Source organism: Barbus barbus (genome assembly GCF_936440315.1).
Source record: "Barbus barbus genome assembly, chromosome: 16".
Classification (NCBI taxonomy): Eukaryota; Metazoa; Chordata; class Actinopteri; order Cypriniformes; family Cyprinidae; genus Barbus; species Barbus barbus.
Genome location: NC_136744.1, coordinates 3,144,382 through 3,166,079, shown reverse-complemented (window position 1 = coordinate 3,166,079; position 21,698 = coordinate 3,144,382). Strand labels below are relative to the sequence as shown.

The 21,698-nt window shown below is 39.1% G+C and overlaps 1 protein-coding gene across 1 annotated transcript; it reads right to left on the bottom strand.

The window, feature by feature from the left end:
- Positions 1 to 1,159: 1,159 nt before the first annotated feature.
- On the bottom strand, positions 1,160 to 21,509 carry LOC306882071 (glutamate--cysteine ligase catalytic subunit-like). The gene is made up of 16 exons (XM_079436519.1): positions 21,073 to 21,509; positions 18,471 to 18,583; positions 17,170 to 17,352; positions 14,376 to 14,489; positions 13,838 to 13,896; positions 12,727 to 12,863; positions 8,317 to 8,391; positions 7,760 to 7,876; positions 6,405 to 6,543; positions 6,052 to 6,164; positions 5,857 to 5,949; positions 5,051 to 5,155; positions 4,768 to 4,849; positions 4,481 to 4,593; positions 4,233 to 4,353; positions 1,160 to 3,922 (listed from the first exon to the last, which is right to left on the bottom strand). The coding sequence occupies exons 1-16, from the start codon at positions 21,220 to 21,222 to the stop codon at positions 3,741 to 3,743; spliced, it is 1,896 nt and encodes a 631-aa protein (XP_079292645.1). The 5' UTR covers positions 21,223 to 21,509; the 3' UTR covers positions 1,160 to 3,740.
- Between the last annotated feature and the right edge of the window lie 189 nt (positions 21,510 to 21,698).

Genomic DNA, 21,698 nt, shown 5'->3' with positions numbered 1-21,698 from the left:
CCCCAAACTAGAAAATACAGAAAACATCCAAACCAAAGTAAGAGTAACAATTTAATAGATGTTCTACAAACAAAAAAAGGATATAATACAGATAAACAAATGATAAAGCTTGGCTTATTGAATATTAGATCCCTTTCTACAAAAGCACTTTTTGTCAACTGACCATAAACTAGATGTGCTTTGTTGGACAGAAACCTGGCTAAAACCAGATGAATACATTACTTTAAACGAGTCCCCCCAAGATTACAGTTACAAACATGAACTGCGTCCAAAAGGTAAAGGTGGGAGGTGTTGCCACAATTTATAGCAATATTTTCAGTATTTCTCAGATGTCGGGTTTCAAGTATAATTCGTTCGAAGTAATGGGGCTTCATATAACGGTATCCAAAGAAGCAAGTGTTAATGATAAATCCCCTGTGATGTTTGTACTGGCTACACTATACAGGCCACCAGGGCACCATACAGACTTTATTAAAGAATTTGCTGATTTTCTATCTGAGGTAGTGCTGGCTGCAGATAAAGTCCTAATTGCTGGTGATTTTAATATCCATGTTGATAATGAAAGAGATTCGTTGGGATCAGCATTTATAGACAATCTAAACTCCATTGGTGTTAAACAACACGTTTCAGGACCTACTCATTGTCGAAATCATACTCTAGATTTAATATTGTCATATGGAATTGATGTCAGTGGCGATGAAATATTGCAGCAGAGCGATGATATCTCAGATCATTATCTAGTTTCGTGTATATTCCATATAGCTAAAGCTGTAAAGCCAAATACTTGTTACAAATGTGGTAGAACCATCACCTCTACCACAAAAGACTACTTTATAAATAATCTTCCAGACTTATCTCAATTCCTCAGCAATAGCTCAGAACAACTTGATGATGTAACAGAAACTATTGACGCTCACTTTTCTAGCACTTTAGATACGGTTGATCCTTTACGCTTAAGGAAGATTAAGGGAAAGAGTCCAACCGTGGTATAATGAGCACACTCGGGCCGTAAAGAGAGCAGCCCGGAAAATGGAGCGCAGCTGGAGAAAAACAAAATTAGAGGTATTTCGTATTGCTTGGCGGGAAAGTACCCTATCATACAGAAAAGCATTAAAAACTGCTAGATCTGCTTACGTCTCATCTAGAAGAAAACAAACATAACCCCAAGTATTTATTTAATACAGTGGCTAAATTAACAAAAATATAACATCAGCAGGTGCAGACATTACCCAGCAGCACAGTAGTTATGACTTTCAAGATCGAAACTATTAGATAAAATTGTAACCATGCAGCTGTCAGCCACAGTATCGCATCAGATAGTGCACTATAGATCCCCTGAGGAATAATTCCACTCTTTCTCTTCTATTGGAAATGAAGAATTATATAAACTTGTTAAATCATCTAAACCAACAACCTGTATTTTAGACCCTGTTCCATCTAAGCTCCTAAAAGAGGTGCTTCCAGAAGTAATGATCCTCTTCTGAATATTACCTCATCATTGACATTAGGATATGTCCCAAAAACCTTCAAATTGGCTGTTATTAAGCCTCTCATTAAAAACCACAACTTGACCGCCAAGAATTAATTACAGACCGATCTCGAATCTCCCTTTTCTGTCAAAGATATTATAAAAGGTAGTATCATCACATCTATGTTCCTTCTTAGAGAAAAATGACATATGTGAGGATTTCCAGTCAGGTTTTAGACCGTATCATAGTACTGAGACTGCTCTCATTAGAGTTACAAACGACCTGCTTCTATCATCTGATCGTGGTTGTATCTCTCTATTAGTGCTACTGGATCTTAGCGCTGCGTTTGACACTATCGACCACAACATTCTTTTAAATAGACTAGAAAATTATGTTGGCATTAGAGGAAGTGCACTGGCATGGTTCAAATCGTACTTATCTGACCTCCATCAATTTGTGGCAGTAAATGAAGAGGTATCATATCAATCACAAGTGCAGTATGGAGTACCTCAAGGCTCAGTACTTGGCCCCTTACTTTCCACGCTTTACAGGTTACCAGCTCTATATTTCTTCGTGACCTGATGAAACTTACCAATTTGCAAAACTAACAGAATGTATAGTTGATATCAAAAACTGCATGACTAGCAATTTCTTACTACTAAATTCTGAAAAAACAGGTGCCTTTTTTTAGTTTCATTATTACTATTATTTTCTCTAAGCTTTAATAAATGTTCAGATATACTAAATCACTTTCTATGTTGTTTTGAATGCTTTGGCAATACAAAATGTATGTTTTTGTCATGCCAATAAAGCTTTCTGAATTGAATTGAGAGGGAGAGAGATGCATGCATGCATGCATACGTGTATGGAGAATATACACACACACACGTGCACAATCTGATTCTGCTTTAGCCTAGATTTAAACTAAGCCTTAGAATGACACTATTTCCCCGTCTAAATACTGTAAAGCTGATATAAAGCCACCCAGCTTTATATCAAGCTGATGTAAAGCTGCTTTGACACAATTTGCATTGTTAAAAGCACTATACAAATAATATTGACTTGACTATTGACTTAATTTGACCTATAGTTTGACTGAAAATATCTAAAGACCTATTTTATTCATGGCCTAAGCATGTTAAAACTTGCCTTTTACACCAATAAAAATAAAGCAAAAAAAAGAAAAGCAGTCTGCCTGACACGCCGGGGGCACATGCTTGTGTAACAGCTCTCATTACCTGATGCTGATTAAATGATTTAATGACTTGAATTTTAAAATACAAACATTCCACACCAACAACATTTAAAGGATCATTTCCACAAGGCTGCAATGAACGCTAAAGAAATGACAGTGGTCTGTAAGAGGCATTGTTTGCCGACGCAGGCGTTTCACTCAATAAGCTGAATATATACAGAAATCACTTTATTTGAAGCCATATACAAATGTTAAAGCTAACAGACTATAGCTGAATCTAATTTATCTTTCCATTTTTATAAAAAAGGTCATCTGCACCCTCTAGTGGTGGAGCAGCTAAGCAAAGCATCTAACTTCAAAGGGTATAAATTTAGCTGTCCTTTTAACACTAACATTATGAAATGTAATTTTTTAGTGAACTCACCCCCCCCCCCCCTTTTTTTTGTGGTTTTTATATTTATATATGTGTGTATTATTCACATCTTAATTTTTTTTTTTTTTATCGGTGTTGTTTTCTGTGTACTGGAAGTTGTGACACTAAAACTTGTGTGTGCACACATACTTAGCAATAAAGCTCTTCCTGATTCTGATTTCAATTCCTACATCGACTCAGTCAGTGCTGCATACAGGCTAGCATCAAGACCAGTGCCTTAAAATCTGTCTTAATTGGTACAAAAATAGATGCCAAAAGTATTAGAATCTGCAAAACAAGTCAACCGTTTCATCCATAATAAAAAAGGTACACTTGTTAATGCCTGAAGTACAGTATTTACATTTCAACAATGAAAATATTACTAATGTACAATTTAGTGTGTTACATTTACATAATCTCTCGCGAAGTCAGACCGACGTGAAATATGTACACCGAGTACAGTTACATCATGGATCTGTTTAAGCTATTAAACTAATTTGCGAATAATACAAATCTGCCATTTACAAATTTAACAAACCTTTGGCTGACCTCAGCAAATCAACACATGCCATTTTAAATATTTTCTTAAAGCGTTTAATTTCTGGACTGCTGTGGTCTTCCGTTCTCATGCAAAGGAGCGATTCTCTTGTGTGTGGAGCGGGCTTTATTTTCCTCTGTTAACCGGGTCTCCGATAAGTTCCGGACACTTCTCCTCCCCCCGTGCGATTCGGTCACACTTGTGCAGCAGGTCGTAGTTTATTTTGTCCGTAATGACGCTGTCCTGCTTGTACTGAGGATGTTTAGCGACAAACTCCCTCATCCACTTAGCCATCGTCATCAGCTCACCTGAGAACACCACGGTAGTGAAAACAAACATGACAAGAAATATCAATAACACAATCCAAAATGAAAACGAGTGAACTAGTTTGCTTGCAGTATGTAAAAGACACACATTTGAAGAACTGCATTTAAAATAGATTTGCATGTGTGTATATTTAAATTAAATGAAACGAAAACTGATATTATCAGCAAAAAATAAAAACCACACAAATGTAATAAGTTAATAAATTGTATTGATTGCAGAAACTAAAAAACTAGAATGTTTAAAGAACAGAAACCGCACTGCCACTGTAAATAACCTAAACCTCACACGTACCAGAAGCACGCTTCTTAATGAGTTTAAGGTAGTTGAGAATAGTGCAGCGCGTGTCCACATCCACCTCCATGTTCTCAAGGTAGCTGTTCAACATCGGTATCAAGCCGTGAAATACTCCTTCCTAAATAAATAAATAAATAAATAAATAAATAAATAAAAGGACGAGCACCAAGTATATCGTTCAACTCGCATGAGCTTATTGTTGAAGCTATACAGAACGTACAGCTAAAGAGCAGAGAAACACACACCTTCCCATTGATGATGGTGTCAATACTCATCAGTGTGAACTCTTCACCGTCACTAGCTTCACTCTCCACTCCATTCTGAGCGGTGGAGGGCGGATCTAACACTGGGTTACAGCCTTAAAATAATAATAAAAAAAATTAAATAAATAAAACAGTTAAATACATTTGGAACCAGCATGCAGTGTTAAAAATGGCCACAACATTTTAGTTGTGCCTTTATACAAATGTGTCATACAGCTCATTTTTGATATGAATGATAATGACCTATTTAACTTTAAATGTCAACTAACCTTTAAAGACGTCCTTCCGGAAATAAAACATGCCTTCCTGCACCGCATTTCGATTCTGGGCTACTTTCATATTTTCGTCAACCTAAAACAAAACACATTGAAGTTGCAAAAAGTTGCATGCAGTGCTTTAATGAACAGAAACACAAATGTCATGCACACATGTATAATTCTTGGTGGTTGTCTTGGTTAAGAACGTCCAGTTTTTTGCCATTTAATATCTTAACATTTTTTAGCAGTGTAACCAAGAGTTCAAATACTTCAAAACACACAAAGAGTAACCAACCTTTGACAATGGAATGAGGAAATCCAATTTATACGATAAGATCACACGGGTGAGGAGAACGATAAACACGACATAAGCTGAGTTTTCAAAGTCTGTCAGTTGAACCTTTTAAGAAGAAACACAAAAGACATAAGAAACATGAAGCACAAGTCAAATGACTGCATATTTGTGACCCTGGACCACAAAACCAGTCAAAAGGGTCAATTTTGTGAAACTGAGATTTTTACATCATCTGAACGCTGAATAAATAAGCTTTCCACTGATGTATGGGACCGTATTTGACCAAGATACAACTATTTGAAAATCTGGAATCTGAGGGTGCCGAGAAAATCACCTTTAAAGTTGTCCAGATGAAGTTCTTAGCAATGCATATTACTAATCAAAAATTAAGTTGACATTTACAGTACGAAATTTACAAAATATCTTCATGGCACATGATCTTTACTTAATATCCTAATGATTTTTGTCATAAAAGAAAAATTGATAATTTTGACCCATACAATGTATTTTTGGCTATTGCTACAAACATACACATGCAGCTTATGACTGGTTTTGTGCTCCAGGGTCACATAAGCAAATCAAACCGGTCCAGATGTCCACATTTAGTCCACGTTGTATTTTATAATTACGTGAGTTACATTATATTAGATCAAACTGTGTGTGTATTCTGAGAGTTTGGCGTGTTGTGAATAAACTGTAGGTGGCGAGTACTGACATTTGCTTTGCTAAGCACACAGCCAGTCAAGCCGTGTCTGCTTGCATCATTTGGCACGCAGACAGCGGGCAGATGGCTGTTTGTTTAATACCTCCATTGGACGGAACTCGACTCTCCATCCGATGTCAGAGTTTGGAGGGGGGGGCTTGAACCTCATTGTCTGCCAGTTGGTTGACTGAATATTCTGCAACACGCATGCAATTTTAACCAAAGTGAGTTTTTTGTTGCTGCTGCTGATCAATTCTCCATTTGCTAGAACAATAAAAAAATCAGATGTTAACTTTACCTCAAAGTGGTCCGATTCGTTCTCATCATCCAAATGAATCTTCTCCTGGAAGAGCGACAGTGGGTCGCGGATGAAGAGATGCGCAATGTGCTGCGCCAGCAGTTTATCAATGCCTGCAACGGAGTAGTACAGCGCGCTTGAAAATACTGCACACAGAGCTGACAGGCGGCCTGCTTCAATGATTCTCACACCCCGTCTAAACCGGATGAGAGCGCCGTGTCGCATCAAAAGCAAACAGAACCCATAATAAGCAATGATGCTGTCTACAGTGGGGTCGCAGCATCTTTTGACAAGAGGACAAAGACAGTTTTGACACGTCTAGTGCACACAGCCTCAAGCCGCTGTTTCTTTACCTGCATCTAGGAGCTGTTTGTTGATATCTTCATCTATGGTCAGCTCAATGTCATTGTATTTCTCACCACAGCAGGAGAGGTAGCTGTCAATCGAATCATACCGCGACTTATGGATCTGGAATTTGTTGTTTTTCAGCGGCTGCAGAGACAGAAACACAACATGCTTCATTTTTAACCATGTCTATGAAAAAGCAATCAGAAACACAAGGACATGGGCAGTTGACATGCTTAGCTTCTAAAACTAGTGATATCAAACATCAGCTTGGCCAACAGATTTTATTGTCATTTGACAGTAAACGTTTGTACTAAAACAATTTCATTATTTACAAATATTGTGTACAAACTGAGTGAGATGAGTTTTTTTTTCCTTTTACATATTTAAATATCAGATATTATGTGTGACCTGTGCTGGCAAAATGAATTACAATGAGCAAATTTCCAAAAATTTGTTTATTTTTACATTCTCAATTTAAAGACCTTCAAAATGATATACAAGTTGTTGGAATCAGACAAAAAAATGACAGATCATAAAGAAAAAACATTGCATCTTTTGTTACACATCCAATGTTTTTCCCCAAAAGTTTCTCAAACGTTCACTTAAGACAACAGATTATGTTTGCGTGAATACTTAAATACTGTTATTCTGTGTACATTTATCAGCATCACGTGCTGTCGGAAGCGCTTCAGATGTAAACGTACAAATAACATACTTTCAGATGTTTAATCATTGTTTGGAGCACTGGGATCACTAGACGAGGGCTTCATGGACTTTTTGTGAAAACCTCATTTTTTGAAGCCTGTAGCTCATAATGTGCTCTGTGTACATGGACTCATTTTGCCAGCACAGGTCACATATAAAAGTGTGGTAAAAAAAAAAAAGTTCTCAAAAGCACCAATTTGATGGGATTGGTTTTCTTTTTAAAATTATTAACAGATGCTGCCTGTTACTCCATGTATGATTCACACAAGTCTGATGTCTGTAATCATTACTGAATTGGGGGGGGGGGGGTCTATTGTTTGGTTGTGGGCATTACAAAACATCATGCAGACTATAATTATAAAATCATTTTTATAATAAGTGGAAGGAATTAAAGACTGCATTATTTTTTCCATAATTTGCGCCTTACATTGCGCAAGGAACCCAGCCAAGGTCAATTTTCTTGTGTCTTGTTTCCTTAAGGAAATCTATTAATTATGAATAGGGTCCATGGCTTTTAACTTGTTTGTGTGCAGGTTGTGTCGTAACATTTGGCTCTTCAGCCAGTGGAAAACAGGCCAGATCTGAGCAATAGCTCAAACATCAGCCAAAAGCACCATTTTAGTAGAAAAAAGGGAAAACCGTGTCCCGTTCTCACCTCCAGGCCCCGCTCCTCTCGGGTTCTGTCGTCCACAGACGCAGAGATCACACCCCAGCGGCAGTCGATGTCTGACACATAGCCCCGATAGAACGGAGAGGCAGCACTGAGAGCCATCTGCACAAACAGAAACAGCAATAAAGACAACTTCTGAGTGCATTTCTGGAAACATCTACAAGCATCTTAAAAGGCTGTACAACCGCTAACCACACAGAGGCGTGAAATAGATGAGGGTGGGTTACATATTACTTCATGTTTGGTAAAGATGGTCAATTAAGGTCAAAGTTAGAAGATGCCCTTTATAAGCTAAAAGTTTGGGATCTTTTCTTGAATGCGGTAGTGTACTACACATCTCCCTCTTACAAGCAATCACATCATGCATAAAAGTTTGCCGTGCCTGCAAACCTTTTCCCCACATTTAGATACAATTTTTTTAACAGTATAAACATACAGTGCTTAATTGTCATTTGTTCTGGGAAGCAAAGTTTACTTTGTTTTTGGACTCTTTTCACATGGACAGCGTGTTGAATGAATTCCTCGAAGCGGTGTTTTCTTACCACTATGGGACAGAAAGTGGCCAGCTGGTCGTAAAGGTAGCGCGCCTCCTTGATGCTGCAGGCCTGGAAGGTCACCTGAAATGACAGCGGTGGACAACATTGATCTAATGAACTTCGGAACATTCTGATGAAGCACAAGACTGCAAATCGAGTCATCATCCATGTGGGGAAGAATGATATTCGGAAGGAGCAGTCAGAACTCCTTAAGAAGGATTTCAGTGAACTCTTTGAAACGCTTCAAAATCTTGAAGTTCAGTCGTTCATCAGTGGACCACTCCCAGCAAGGGGAACTAACATGTTCTCACGGTTGCTTGGGCTGAATACATGGCTACAAAGAACCTGCAGTATAAAAGGAGTCAACTTCAACCTTTTCTGGGGCCACAGACAACTGTTTAAACTAGATGGCCTCCACCCAAACAGACTCGGTGCAAGAGTGCTTAAGGACAATATCTATTTCTCCCTCCGTCATCCTTCAGCGGTGTGTGCCAATCTACTCGGCCTGAATGGCACACACACACCTGGACAGAATATGAGTGACCACAGGACTTCATGTCAGCTTTTGAGTCAACATGTGGTTGACACATCCCACAAGGATACTGATAACACCACGCAGCCACAACAAGCACTGCTCATGGACATCCCAGCTGAGCCCTGCCCACAGAGCTCATCACATGCAGACTGTGACGTACTACAACAGCTCCAAGACTCAGCACCCAAGGACGACCTTCTGGAAAACAGCCAGGGAAGCCAGAACGACATCTCACAGCCAGCGGAAACACCAGAGCCAGAGCCCTGCTCACCAGATACACTATCACTCTCCCCAGAATCTCCACTTCTAAGCTTCTCACAGAAAATGGAGGAACTGGTGTATGCTGGGACCAAACTCTCCCACTCTTTCGCTTAAAGCCCCCAGATATCAACTAAAAAACGGCGGGCCCCACAACCACCAAAGACTGCAGGCCCAGCTCACCCTCCTCCTCCTGCGAGAGCTCTCCGGCCGCTGCCACAACGTCAGGGCCCAAACCCCTCTCCATCTGGTGTAGGTGAACCAAAAACAACTGATAACAGCTCTCAGTGATATGTGTCGGGTCCCCGCTATATTAGCAGCAACATTCACAAATGTTTACAGAACAAGCGGGAACCCAGTGTGCCTGTAGCCTCCTCTATCTCTGTTTTATTAAGCAATAGAAAGTCTAAGGCCTTCTCAAGCCGTACGGCTGACCCATCTAACCTGCGGCCTATAATGCATCAATCTAAGATTGCTGTAGAGACAAAATGTAATTCCATCAAGTTAGCATTTTTAAACATTCGCTCACTTAAAAATAAATCATTTCTGATCAACGATTTAATAACCACAAACAACCTGGATTTTATGTTTTTAAATGAAACATGGTTAGAAGACAGCTGCAGTGCAACAGTCCTCACTGAAACAGCCCCTCCTAACTTTAATTTTATAAGTGTCTGCAGGACTGTTAGGAGAGGTGGAGGTGTAGCTGCTCTGTTTAAAGATGTTTATCAATGCAAGCAAATGTCATTTGGTCAGTATTCATCTTTTGAACACCTAGGTATTGTGCTGAAAGGTGCTCCACGCACCCTGTTTATCATTATTTACAGGCCTCCAAAATATTCTCCAGCCTTTGTTGATGATTTCACTGAACTGTTATCAATGATTTCCTCAGAGTTTGACTGTTTTGCTATTGCAGGGGATTTTAATATTCACATAGATAATGCAGAAATCAAAACTACAAAAGAAATTATACTGTTTTAAACACTTTTGACCTGAGTCAGCATGTGCACGGACCCACACACAATCGTGGACACACCCTAGATCTACTCATCAGTAGAGGTCTAAACATCTCATCCATTGTAATCAAGGATGTAGCACTATCTGATCACTTCTGTATTTTCTTTGATATATTGATCTCGGTCACCACTGAATCTAGATCTGTCTCTATCAGAAAGAGATGCATTAACGAGAACACTAGTGCGCTATTTATGGAGGCAATATCATTAACACCAAGCATTTCTGCAGACTCTGTTGATCTTCTCCTGGAGTCATTTAACTCAAATTAAGAATGTTATTGATGATATTGCCCCGATAAAGGTCAGCAAGAAGACGGGGAAACAGAAATCAATTTGGAGAAAATCAACAGCAGTTCAGAGCATGAAAAGACAATGCAGAAAAGCTGAGCGGATGTGGCGGAAGACGAAACTCGAAATTCACTATAGCATCTATAAAGACAGCCTTCATGCTTTCAATGTGGAACTAGCCACAGCTAGACAGACTTTCTTTTCAAACCTTATAAACAGTAACTTAAACAACACTCGCACTCTTTTTGCGACTGTTGAGAGACTGACAAACCCCCCAAATCAGATTCCCAGTGAAATGCTCTCCGACAGCAAATGCAATGAGTTTGCTTCCTTCTTTTCTGAGAAGATCAATAATATCAGAAAGGAGATTGGCACATCCTCAAGTTATGCAGAGGTCACACAGATTCAACCGCAATTTCAAAAAGAAGTGACTATGTGTGTTTTTAAAGAAATTGATAACAAAATTTTGGAAGAAATAGTACAGCACCTTAAATCTTCAACCTGCTATCTTGACACACTTCCCACATCCTTTTTCAAAAATGTGCTTAACTGTTTAGAAGCTGATCTCTTAGAAGTGGTGAACGCCTCACTTCTTTCTGGGACTTTTCCAAACTCCCTTAAAACTGCAGTTGTTAAGCCCCTTCTGAAAAAGCGCAATCTTGATAACACCATGTTGAGCAACTATAGACCCATATCAAATCTTCCTTTCATAGGTAAGATTATTGAAAAGGTAGTTTTTAATCAGCTGAACAACTACTTAAACTCAAATGGATACCTGGACAATTTTCAATCTGGTTTCCGAGCACATCACAGCACAGAGACAGCACTCATTAAGATAATAAATGATATTCGCGTCAATTCTGATTCTGGCAAAATATCAGTGCTGGTACTACTAGATCTTAGTGCTGCGTTTGACACTGTCGATCATAACATACTTTTAGAGAGACTGGAAAACTGGGTCGGGCTTTCTGGGATGGCACTCAAATGGTTCAGGTCATACTTAGAAGGGAGAGGTTATTATGTGAGTATAGGAGAGCATAAGTCTAAGTGGACGGCCATGACATGTGGAGTCCCACAAGGCTCAATTCTTGCACCGCTCTTGTTTAACCTGTATATGCTCCCACTAAGTCAGATAATGAGGAAGAACCAAATTGCCTATCACAGCTATGCTGATGATACCCAGATTTACCTAGCCTTATCTCCAAATGACTACAGCCCCATTGACTCCCTCTGCCAATGCATTGATGAAATTAACAGTTGGATGTGCCAGAACTTTCTTCAGTTAAACAAGGAGAAAACTGAAATCATTGCATTTGGAAACAAAGATGAAGTTCTCAAGGTGAATGCATATCTTGACTCTAGGGGTCAAACAACGAAAATTCAAGTCAGAAATCTTGGGGTGATTCTGGAGACAGACCTTAGTTTCAGTAGTCATGTCAAAGCAATAACTAAATCAGCATACTATCATCTCAAAAATATTGCAAGAATTAGATGTTTTGTCTCCAATCAAGACTTGGAGAAACTTGTTCATGCCTTTATCACCAGCAGGGTGGATTACTGTAATGGTCTCCTCACCGGCCTTCCCAAGAAGACCATTAGACAGCTGCAGCTCATCCAGAACACTGCTGCCAGGATTCTGACTAGAACCAGAAAATCTGAGCATATCACACCAGTCCTCAGGTCCTTACACTGGCTTCCAGTTACATTTAGGATTGATTTTAAAGTACTTTTACTCGTTTATAAGTCACTCAATGGCCTAGGACCTAAATATATTGCTGATATGCTCACTGAATATAAACCAAACAGACCACTCAGATCATTAGGATCGAGTCAGTTAGAAACACCAAGGGTTCACACAAAACAAGGGGAGTCTGCGTTTAGCTATTATGCGGCCCGCAGCTGGAACCAGCTTCCAGAAGAGATCAGATGTGCTAAAACATTAGCCACATTTAAATCAAGACTCAAAACTCATCTGTTTAACTGTGCATTTGAATGAGCACTGTGCTATATGTCCGAACTGACTGCAATGAATTTTATGTATAATCATTTTCTTTAAATTTATTTTAAATCATTTTCTATATCATTTTAAAATTCCTTGTTTTTATTATTCTTATTTCCATGTTTTTATTGATTTTAATGTCTATTTCACTTTCTTTTATGTAAAGCACTTTGAATTACCACTGTGTATGAAATGTGCTATATAAATAAACTTGCCTTGCCTTGCCTAATGTCAACCAGTGTCACTTGACTTCAATATCCTCAGTGCAAATCAATGGGAGGCAACAATGCTCAGGTTTCTGGGAGGAAAATACATTTCACCTGCAGGCAACAGTTTCCCATGCCAAAGCCCATGGCGTCCATGTAGATGTGATCAGGCAGGGCTGCCCGGGCAGCTTCTCCATCATCCTCCGGGAACTCCTCCACGAAAGGAGACGGGGTGTTTTTATCTGTAAAAACTGTTAAGGACATGCAAGTCAAAAGATGCAATATATGAAACATCTTGATTCTGTTTTTAATAATCACGTGGTGCACTAATTCGACGTGTGCTACCGAGCAATAAAAGCACTTTCTTCCACATAAATCTTCCTCCTAACTTGCAGCAATATGAACAGCAGTGTTCTCCATGCCATTTGATTGTACTTTTATGGCATATCAGCGGGCAGCATCACTCACTGTGAAATCTCGTGTCCAAAAACGTGTTCTTCAGGAAATGAAAACGGTTTTCAACATTGATAACAACAGCAACAAGCAATTCGAGGCAAGTCACCTTTATTACTGTAGTGTTTCTACAATACAGATTGTGTCAAAGCTGCTTCACCGTGACTGACAAGAAAATAAGAATCAACTATGGAAACAGTTCGGATTGTGCTGTAAAGCAGCTCTAAAACAAACAAGCATCATTCTTTGGCTCAAGTAAGTTCTGTTCAGATAGGGCTCCACAATTAATCTAATTTAATTGTGATCATGATCTCTGCTTATCTTGATATTATTAAGAATAATGGTCTGCAATATTTACCTCCTGGTTAATTATCCTGAAAACATCTCATACATTATACTCATAAATTAAGAGCAGCCACGGTGAGCATAAAAGACTTAATGATTCCAGTTTGACCGCTAGTGTAACTGCACATTAAACATCAAGTACTCATTGATTTTCATTGCATCACATTACATAAGTTCACATTTAGAATCTCCTCGTGTTGCACCTGCTTAGGGCACGTGTAGAGTTACTGAACTGTATGCTGAGGAAAATCTCCAGTGTATCCACTGGGTAGTGCTCAAGTTTCTGGGTCTTCATAATATAATCTCATTCACTCACATTAGGAGTAGATCAAATGAAACCACATACACTCGGTTCATTTTATTTACAGAGAAAGACTGACTTTCAACAGCAGAAACAGAAGTCAATCATTTACAACAACACACTTACTTGGTACATTTATCACCACCTTCTCGCCCCTCCGGTGGCGTATGTTTCTGGTCAGAGTGCTGTAATACATCAACAAACGAGATCTGTTAGTGATGCATTACCTAAAGGATCCATACCTTATTCAGCTGCAATAACCATGCATTAAACATTGCATAGTATAAATATGAATTTTTGTACAATACATGTCTGCAGCACAAACAGTACAGGTTTGCAGAAATCCTTCACTTTCTGTAAATATGAGTGACCGTAACAGAACCACCAACAACTCTATAGATGAGCAGCACTTTGTAAACCGCTCTTGGCTACTAGTATGTGAACAATCATTTGTCTCCCCATAATCCCCTTGTAATGCCTCGGAGCTCTAGCTTACGCAAACAACGTTACACGTCACTTTAAACACTTTCAGCAGCAAAGTAAAACCGCTGGACTCACGACGGCCCATTTTGACATGAAATCAGAGAGAGTTCAGCGGGATTCGGGAACTGAAACGCATCTGCGCAGGTCAACTGCCAGAGGTATGGGACACATGATCTCTCACCTGAATCTAGGGTGTGTGTTGATGGCCTCGTCAGGGAAGAAGAGCGATTTGGACACCCCTTTTTCAACAGGTGTGGGTTTGTGTTCTGGCTGAGTGAAGCCTGGGCAGCCTAACCTAAAACACACAAAGTGCAAAGAGAAAAATATAACCACGCACTGCAATTATAAGCCTGCATCTTTTATCAGGGACAATAAAGTGTTTGGGGTAAAGGGTGAATGTTATCTACACATGACACCCCTAAATCATTCAAACAGCCAGGAGTTTTGTGCTTAGAAGCATACGTTTTGAATTTTTCGTAATAATACGTACGGAATACAAAGACTGCTAGAGCTGTAATAGTTCTTAGAAATTAAAGCCAAAGTCAAATCAGTCTAGGACTAAAAATAGTGAACAGGGCCTATAAAAAAAAAAAACTTAGCGCTAAGAGTTGCTCCTAGTAACAATATTATAAGAAAATGTCCTCTTAAAATTAAAGAAAATATCCTAATAAAGAAAAAATTCAGAAAGCATCTTAACCCTTAAAAGAGGTCTTAAGGTCCAAAATAGATAGGAGTACGTACGAAGCTTAAGTGTTTGGACAAAACATGAAGGAGAAGTGTTGCACACAATGCATGACAGTGAGTTAATAAGACGCTACACATTAGATGGTGCAGGGATCGTGTTTGTGACCGATCTTATTAGAGACACGCTAACATCTCCGACACCGCGCAGAAATGCCATAGTGCCAGAAATGGAAGTAAACATTAACTACATTAACATATTTAGCAACAGGAAAAATGCAACTATGCAGCAGCGATGATTTGGGTCTGTACCTGACTACTTTCAGAACCTTATCGTGTTCATTTCCTATAAAATACACCAAGTATGACAGCATGTTAAATAAAAAATAAACAATATATACACATATATAGTGTGTGTGTGTGTGCGAGAGAGAGAGAGAGAGAGAGATAGTGTGTACGGTAAAACAGGAAAAATTACACCTGTAATTTCAAAGTGAAGGCTTAAAATAAACCCTTCTCTTAAAAGCGCTCTTTTATTTCTTTCTTGGACAACCAACCAATCACGGTCTTCAAAAGACTGTCACAGCTAGCAACGGGTCAGCCCCCCCTCCTCACTAAGTTTTTGCATTTTCCTCGCTCAGAGTTGCTCTCAGATTGGTCCTGAATCACTTAAGCGAAGACTCTTACCCCCGGTTTCACAGACAACGTTTAAGCTGGTCCCAGACTAAAATGTTTGAGCCGTCTCAACTGAAAATATCTTGCTCTGACATATCTTAAAATATGTCAGTGTCATTGTTCTGTGTTTTCTTCTAAGGCATTTTTGTAAAAGTTGCTTAAATATCTTAATTTAACTAACGCCTAGTCCTGTCTTAAACTAAGCCCCGTTTGTGAAACATTAAGCCAAATTAGGAGCTCTCTAACAGGATTCTTAGAATCTTTAAGAATACGGGCACAGATTGAGATCTTTAGCATGCTGATTTCAATTAACTCTAATGGCACAACATACCTCAAGTGAAATCAAACAAAGAACGGCTGTGATGACACTTGACCAACTAAATCTGGCACAGCTTGTTCAAAATTATGCATTTCAAATGTCTTTTTAACCCCAAGCAAAGGACAAAAAAGAACCATGCCATGACTACCATGACTAATTCGGGGCATATCAGTCATTTATATAAAAAAAACTAATCAGATGCAGCCCAAAAAATGGTTGGTGTTGTTAATTCACTGTGTGGGTGAACAGCTACAAGACTAAACAGGAAATATTAACATGCCAAGCATGCCATGTTGATACTAGGAATGGGCATTATGACTACTTGCACCACTTTATAAATCAGATTCGATCACTGTACATAATACAGCAATTGCTGCAAAGTAGGTCTGCAACTAATGATAACTTTGATAATTCACAGACAAACACTTGCAAAAAAATGAAACGTTGCATTTTAAAACAACTCCTTGCTAATCCGTTCAAAAGGTTTAAAAAAAGAAATTGTAATTTTAAAATAAGAAAAACAAAAGCAGAATAATATTTAATTGGTAAAAGGTATGTTTTCTCACCTGTATATGGTAATCATAATATATTTATACCCCATTACAATACAGTTACTTCTCTCATATAGATTAAATTACCTTAAAGTTTAAAATGCTACGAGTAAGTCAAATATAGTCTGTTTTAATAGCACTCCCTTTCTAATGATCTCAGTCTATCTGAAGTGCATTTGCATGCTGGCGCTTGTTTAACGGAGACTTGCTTTCTGCCAAGATGAGCTATGCAAAATATGCAGGATTTTCTAACGTTCACAGATAAAGATATAAATGGTAAAATGACAAACAGCACACACACTTGCACACAGCGCCTGAAAGTGCAAGCCACATCGAACTATATGCATAGGAGTTTGTTTGAAGCACATAAAGTATTGCCATGTTTTTGATAACTTGGGTCAGGCACTTTTCCCACAGCAGCTCTCTGTGTCCTCCACTATCTTTCTGATGCGTTTTGCCCACAGAAATGCATCATTCACTACTGCAAAGTGACTGGTGGATGTTTTTGGAAAATTAAATACTTTATTAAAGTGCAAAAGGTCACCCACTAAGACAATATCGTCAGGAAGAACCAGGAAAAACATCTCATGTCAAAAAAATTGTTACAATATGGTCTGTGCCCAATGCAAACCCCTGAATCTACATGCAAAGACACCCTTAATAGACATTTGGCATTGCTTGCACAACTTCAGGTGGAAATATTTGATATTCCTATTGGATTACAGTTTATTGATTGATGATATAACTACCTGGGGAATGATGTAACTGTGAGGAGAGTCTCGTTCTTATTAAGCACAGATGCGGCTTCTCTCCTCCGCTTTCCCATGTTGTCTTCCACAGTGTTAAACTCGGACATGGTCCCTCCGTACGGCTGCCCGGGGGTCCCTTCGATCATGTAGCTGCCGTACTCTGGCCTCCACAGAGTGGGGTGGCTTCAAATGAGCAAAGGTTGACAATCAACTAGTAAGAAAACTCAAACAAAAATGCACTACAAAGCAAGAGATCGATATTTTGTCTTCAGCCAAAAGGATGCACAAATGTGAAAACTAACATATGCATAGAAAAATAAGCACGCATATCTTGGACACTGTCAACTTTTTTGAAACTAATGGTCAATAGACATGAGTGTGTTTGTTTTTTAAATAACCAATAATGATAAATCGTGAACAGTGTAGCCAATGACCACTTAGGTGCTTAATTAAAACAAAGAGAAACCTCGTTTTAAAAATATGTATTATATTATATATTATGCACTGACAAGGCTGTTGGTACACTTTAGTCTAAAATGTGACCCTGGAGCACAAAAAGTAAGTAAAGTAAGTAGCACGGGTATATTTGTAGCAATAGCCAACCCATCGTATGGGTCAAAATGATCTTTTATGCCAAAATTCATTAGGATATTAAGTAAAGCTCATGTTGCATGAAGATATTTAGTAAATTTCCTACCATAAATATACCAAAACTTCAGTTTTGATTAGTAATATGCATTGCTAAGGACTTCATTTGGACAACTTTAAAGGCGTTTTCCTCAATATATTGCTATACCCCCTGAGCTACAACAGCTATACTTGGCCTCAGATGAGCTTGTGTAAACCGGTTCAGAAAAATAATAAGGCCATTACCTAACTCCTATATAACAACTTCTCAAACTTGAAATCGAGCTTATGCTGTCCGAACCAACTGCTTCAATTGACTCTGAGACCGTCATTTAACAATACAAGTAGTACATGTACAAAAGATACGATCAATCTTGTTGACTGATTAGACGCATGCATAAAAGAGGGATTGGCTGACGTTAACGTGTACAAAAGTACAAACCAGCTATGTTCAGGTCACCCAGTTTTCAAATTAATCAATGGATGCAACATTGTTTTATTTTTTTTATTCTGGCTTTTTAAACACAGTTGCAGCTAAACCTGCTATTTTCAGTAACCCTGTAGCAAAACTATGAAAATATGCATATTCTTATGGATCGATCTGACCTGGTTTTAAACATTTCAACCAATTTTTTTTGTGACGTGCAATAAATCCCACAAGAACGGTTACTCACTTGGGGTTTATCTTTTCACCCTTTTCCTGAAGGGTTTCCAAAACATCCTTCCCGTTCAGAACGAGGCAGACTTTTCCATTTTTGTCATCCATTTCCACCAACATGTACTCCACCTGCAAGATGTTTCAGACACTTTTTACAACACAGTTCGTCACGTTACTAACAAAGCCACAAAACATTACCCACAAGTAAAAGTAGTTTCTGTAAGCACTGTTTCTTTCACTGAGGTATTATGCATATTATGTGTGAGTGGATTTGAATTGCAAACGCACACTCATTATGAAAGTTAAACTGCAGAGAGACAATTCTGTTACCATTCCATTCTCTTGGCCTTTTAAATCCACCAATGTGGAACAAAAGATTCACCTAAACCAACAACATTCCAGCAGGTTTTATCATAAACCCGAACAAAGGTAATGAAATGAAAAGCCGTTTCAAAAGGAGGTTTAGAAATTGACAAGCCTGTTGATCCTATGAACTGCAAGTTTGAACATGAAAACACTTTTAGGCGCCCTTGTTTGAAATGTTTAGGTTTAGTACACGGTTAAGAACAATAAAAAAAATATAGCTGCAAGCAGCACTTAAACATAAATTATGTTTTTCAGGCCTTTTTAACTTTTATAGGGCCACCTATGGTCCGATCTCCATGAAACTTTTCATGCTTGTTAACATTCATCTGACAAATGTTTCCACCAACTTTCGTAAAGTTTTTGTTTAGGTTTTATGGGCTTATGGTTATATGTGGCCACACCCCCTTTTAAAATGAGCTAATTATAACTAACCATATCAATATCAATAATTATTGATCTAGAGAGTCCAGAGATTATTACTGCAGAGGTTTGATCGAGATTTACGAATTAGTCCCTGGTTTTTCGCTCAAAGTAGGTTTTAAAACTATTTCTGAATAATTAATAAATGATTTGATTGACAGCAATAGTTCTTGAGGCAAAGTTGCTCATTATGAGGAGCTCTATCAAATGATATGCATATTGTGTGGATGTTAAACACCACGTGATTACAGAGCCAAAAAACGTGTTAGCGCCAACTAGTGGCCGATTTCTTTCAAAATTCTTACAGACCTTTAGGAGTCGAACATGCCCACCGAGTTTCGTTCTGATCGACCTCCGTTTACCTAATAAGTGCTCAAACTTGTTTGGCCAATGGTGGCAATGTTTTTTGAGATACACCAATGTCCTCATAGACGCTTGTGCCCCTTCGGACGAAGACGCCGCATACCAATTTTCAAGTCGATCAGAGCAACGGTTGCCTGGTTATAGCCATTAATATGTGTTTCCGTTTTTTAGCACCCCCAAGTGGCAGATCTGCGCAACTTTTTTATTTGACCAAAGATTGAGCTCGTACAAGTGTACGGAGTTAGGTGAAGATATCTCATTCCAGAGTTATACTTCAAATAACATTTGGCTAACGTTAGCATAGATGCTAATTGACGTACCGTTTCGCTTTTTTTTAATAATTACTGCTATTCAGTGTCCACAAAATATTTCTGCAGCGGTTTGGTTCCGATCGGGCGAAAAACCTAGGACTAGTTTCGCAAAAGTAGGTTTGGGTCAAATTTACAGGAAAACGATGCGTCGTAGAGCAAAAAAACGCTTGTTGTTCGTGCAAACCCAAGGATCGCAACGATGTAAAGTTTTTGAGTCTACGACAAACGGTTTACGAGCTATGGCCAAAAATGTCTGAAAATGTTGTTTTTTGCGCTGTAGCGCCAGCGTTAGGCCGATTGGGACGAGCCTTCGTATCTGACGAGAAGGCCGGACTACTACCATCTGACCAAGTTTCAGCTCTCTAGGCCTTACGGTTTACAATATGGTTTCAGCACTGCGTGCTTGAACCCCAAAAAAGAAAAAGGGAAAGAACTCACTAAAAGATGACTAACTGCCCACCCATCCAATGGGATTTGCATTTTGTAAATGCCATAAAATCTGTGAACTTAAAAAAAAAAAAAAAAAAAAAAAAAAAAAAAAAAAAAAAAAAAAAAAAAAACACTGGGCAGATCTTTACATGCCTGGGCTGCATTATACACAGTATATCAGTGGAAAGTTTGGACACACCCGCTCATACCTCATTACTGGGATTTTCCACATTTGAGAATAATAACCAACTCATCAACACTGTGAAAAAAAATACAAAATGGTAGAATATGGAGTGAAATCAAACCAAATATCTAAATCATTTGAGCTCCAGCTGTGCAGGGTCTCAGACAACTTCATCCTGGGGTCAGTTTTAAACATCACTGAAGGAGCTCACTGCTTTCCCTTCACTATTGAAAGTTGACAGGTGAAGTTTTAGTTTGGTCAATAAAAAGCATGCATACGCATGAATAATATTTGACTACAACACTAAATAAGACTGTAAGCATTAGCCTTCAGATCGGAGGGATTTTAAGAATCACGCATGCAGTCAAGTGTCAGAGCACAAAGTAGAAAGCATGCATAAAGCGAGCTGAACCGCGCACCTGCTCACAAGCAGCATCACATGTGGTCCTTTGCATCGTTGCACGCTGCCTCTAAACACGCAAGCACGTGTTTCTCCATCGCGTGCCGTTATACCGTGTATTTATGAAGATGAGAAAGAGCCTCACCTCGTCTCCCCATTTCAGCACATCCTTCTGTCGATCTTTGACCTTGTTGTAGATGTTGAGGAACTGCAGGATGCCGTGCTTTCTAACGTGGTCAGCATGTTTCTTGGTCTCTTCCCAGTTGAGCGGTGACCCTTGTGACAGTAAGCCCATAGCACAAACCTACGATCCCTCGCTTATTGTTACGGACTCGGACTTCTGCGTCTCCTCCACCGCGACCTCGCTTCACTCGCAACACTAAACCACAATTGAACGCTCGCGCGCGCGCTAGGCCTTATATGATTCGGTTTTAAAAGCGGATGCAGTCGCTTTTCACCGGTTGCGGTCTCTCGCCTCCTCGACTGTAACGGAATAAAGCCGTGTCGAATTGAGCAGCGCGCGAGCTGTGCCAATCTCTTCCTCCTGCACAGACGCTTTAAGTGAACGGGGAGCACGTGACCGTGTCGGGGCGGTGACGTCACGTAATGACTCGGCAGTCTCGTGCTGTTTTGTAATCATGACGATGCGGAATGAGTGTTTGTTATAAGGACTTTTGTTCAGCGGCTGGTTTTTATTAAACTTTTATTTTTCTTCTTTTCATATGATGGTCACATTCGAGCTTTCCTGTAGCTCAAATAGTAGAGCATGGC

Excerpts from the sequence above, each read along its gene's own strand:
- LOC306882071 (XM_079436519.1), bottom strand. The coding sequence starts at position 21,222 with ATGGGCTTACTGTCACAAGGGTCACCGCTCAACTGGGAAGAGACCAAG. Across the intron at positions 13,897-14,375 it reads AACACACACCCTAGATTCAG|CACTCTGACCAGAAACATAC; the intron begins GTGAGAGATCAT and ends GATGTATTACAG. Across the intron at positions 6,165-6,404 it reads CAAACAGCTCCTAGATGCAG|GCATTGATAAACTGCTGGCG; the intron begins GTAAAGAAACAG and ends ACTCCGTTGCAG.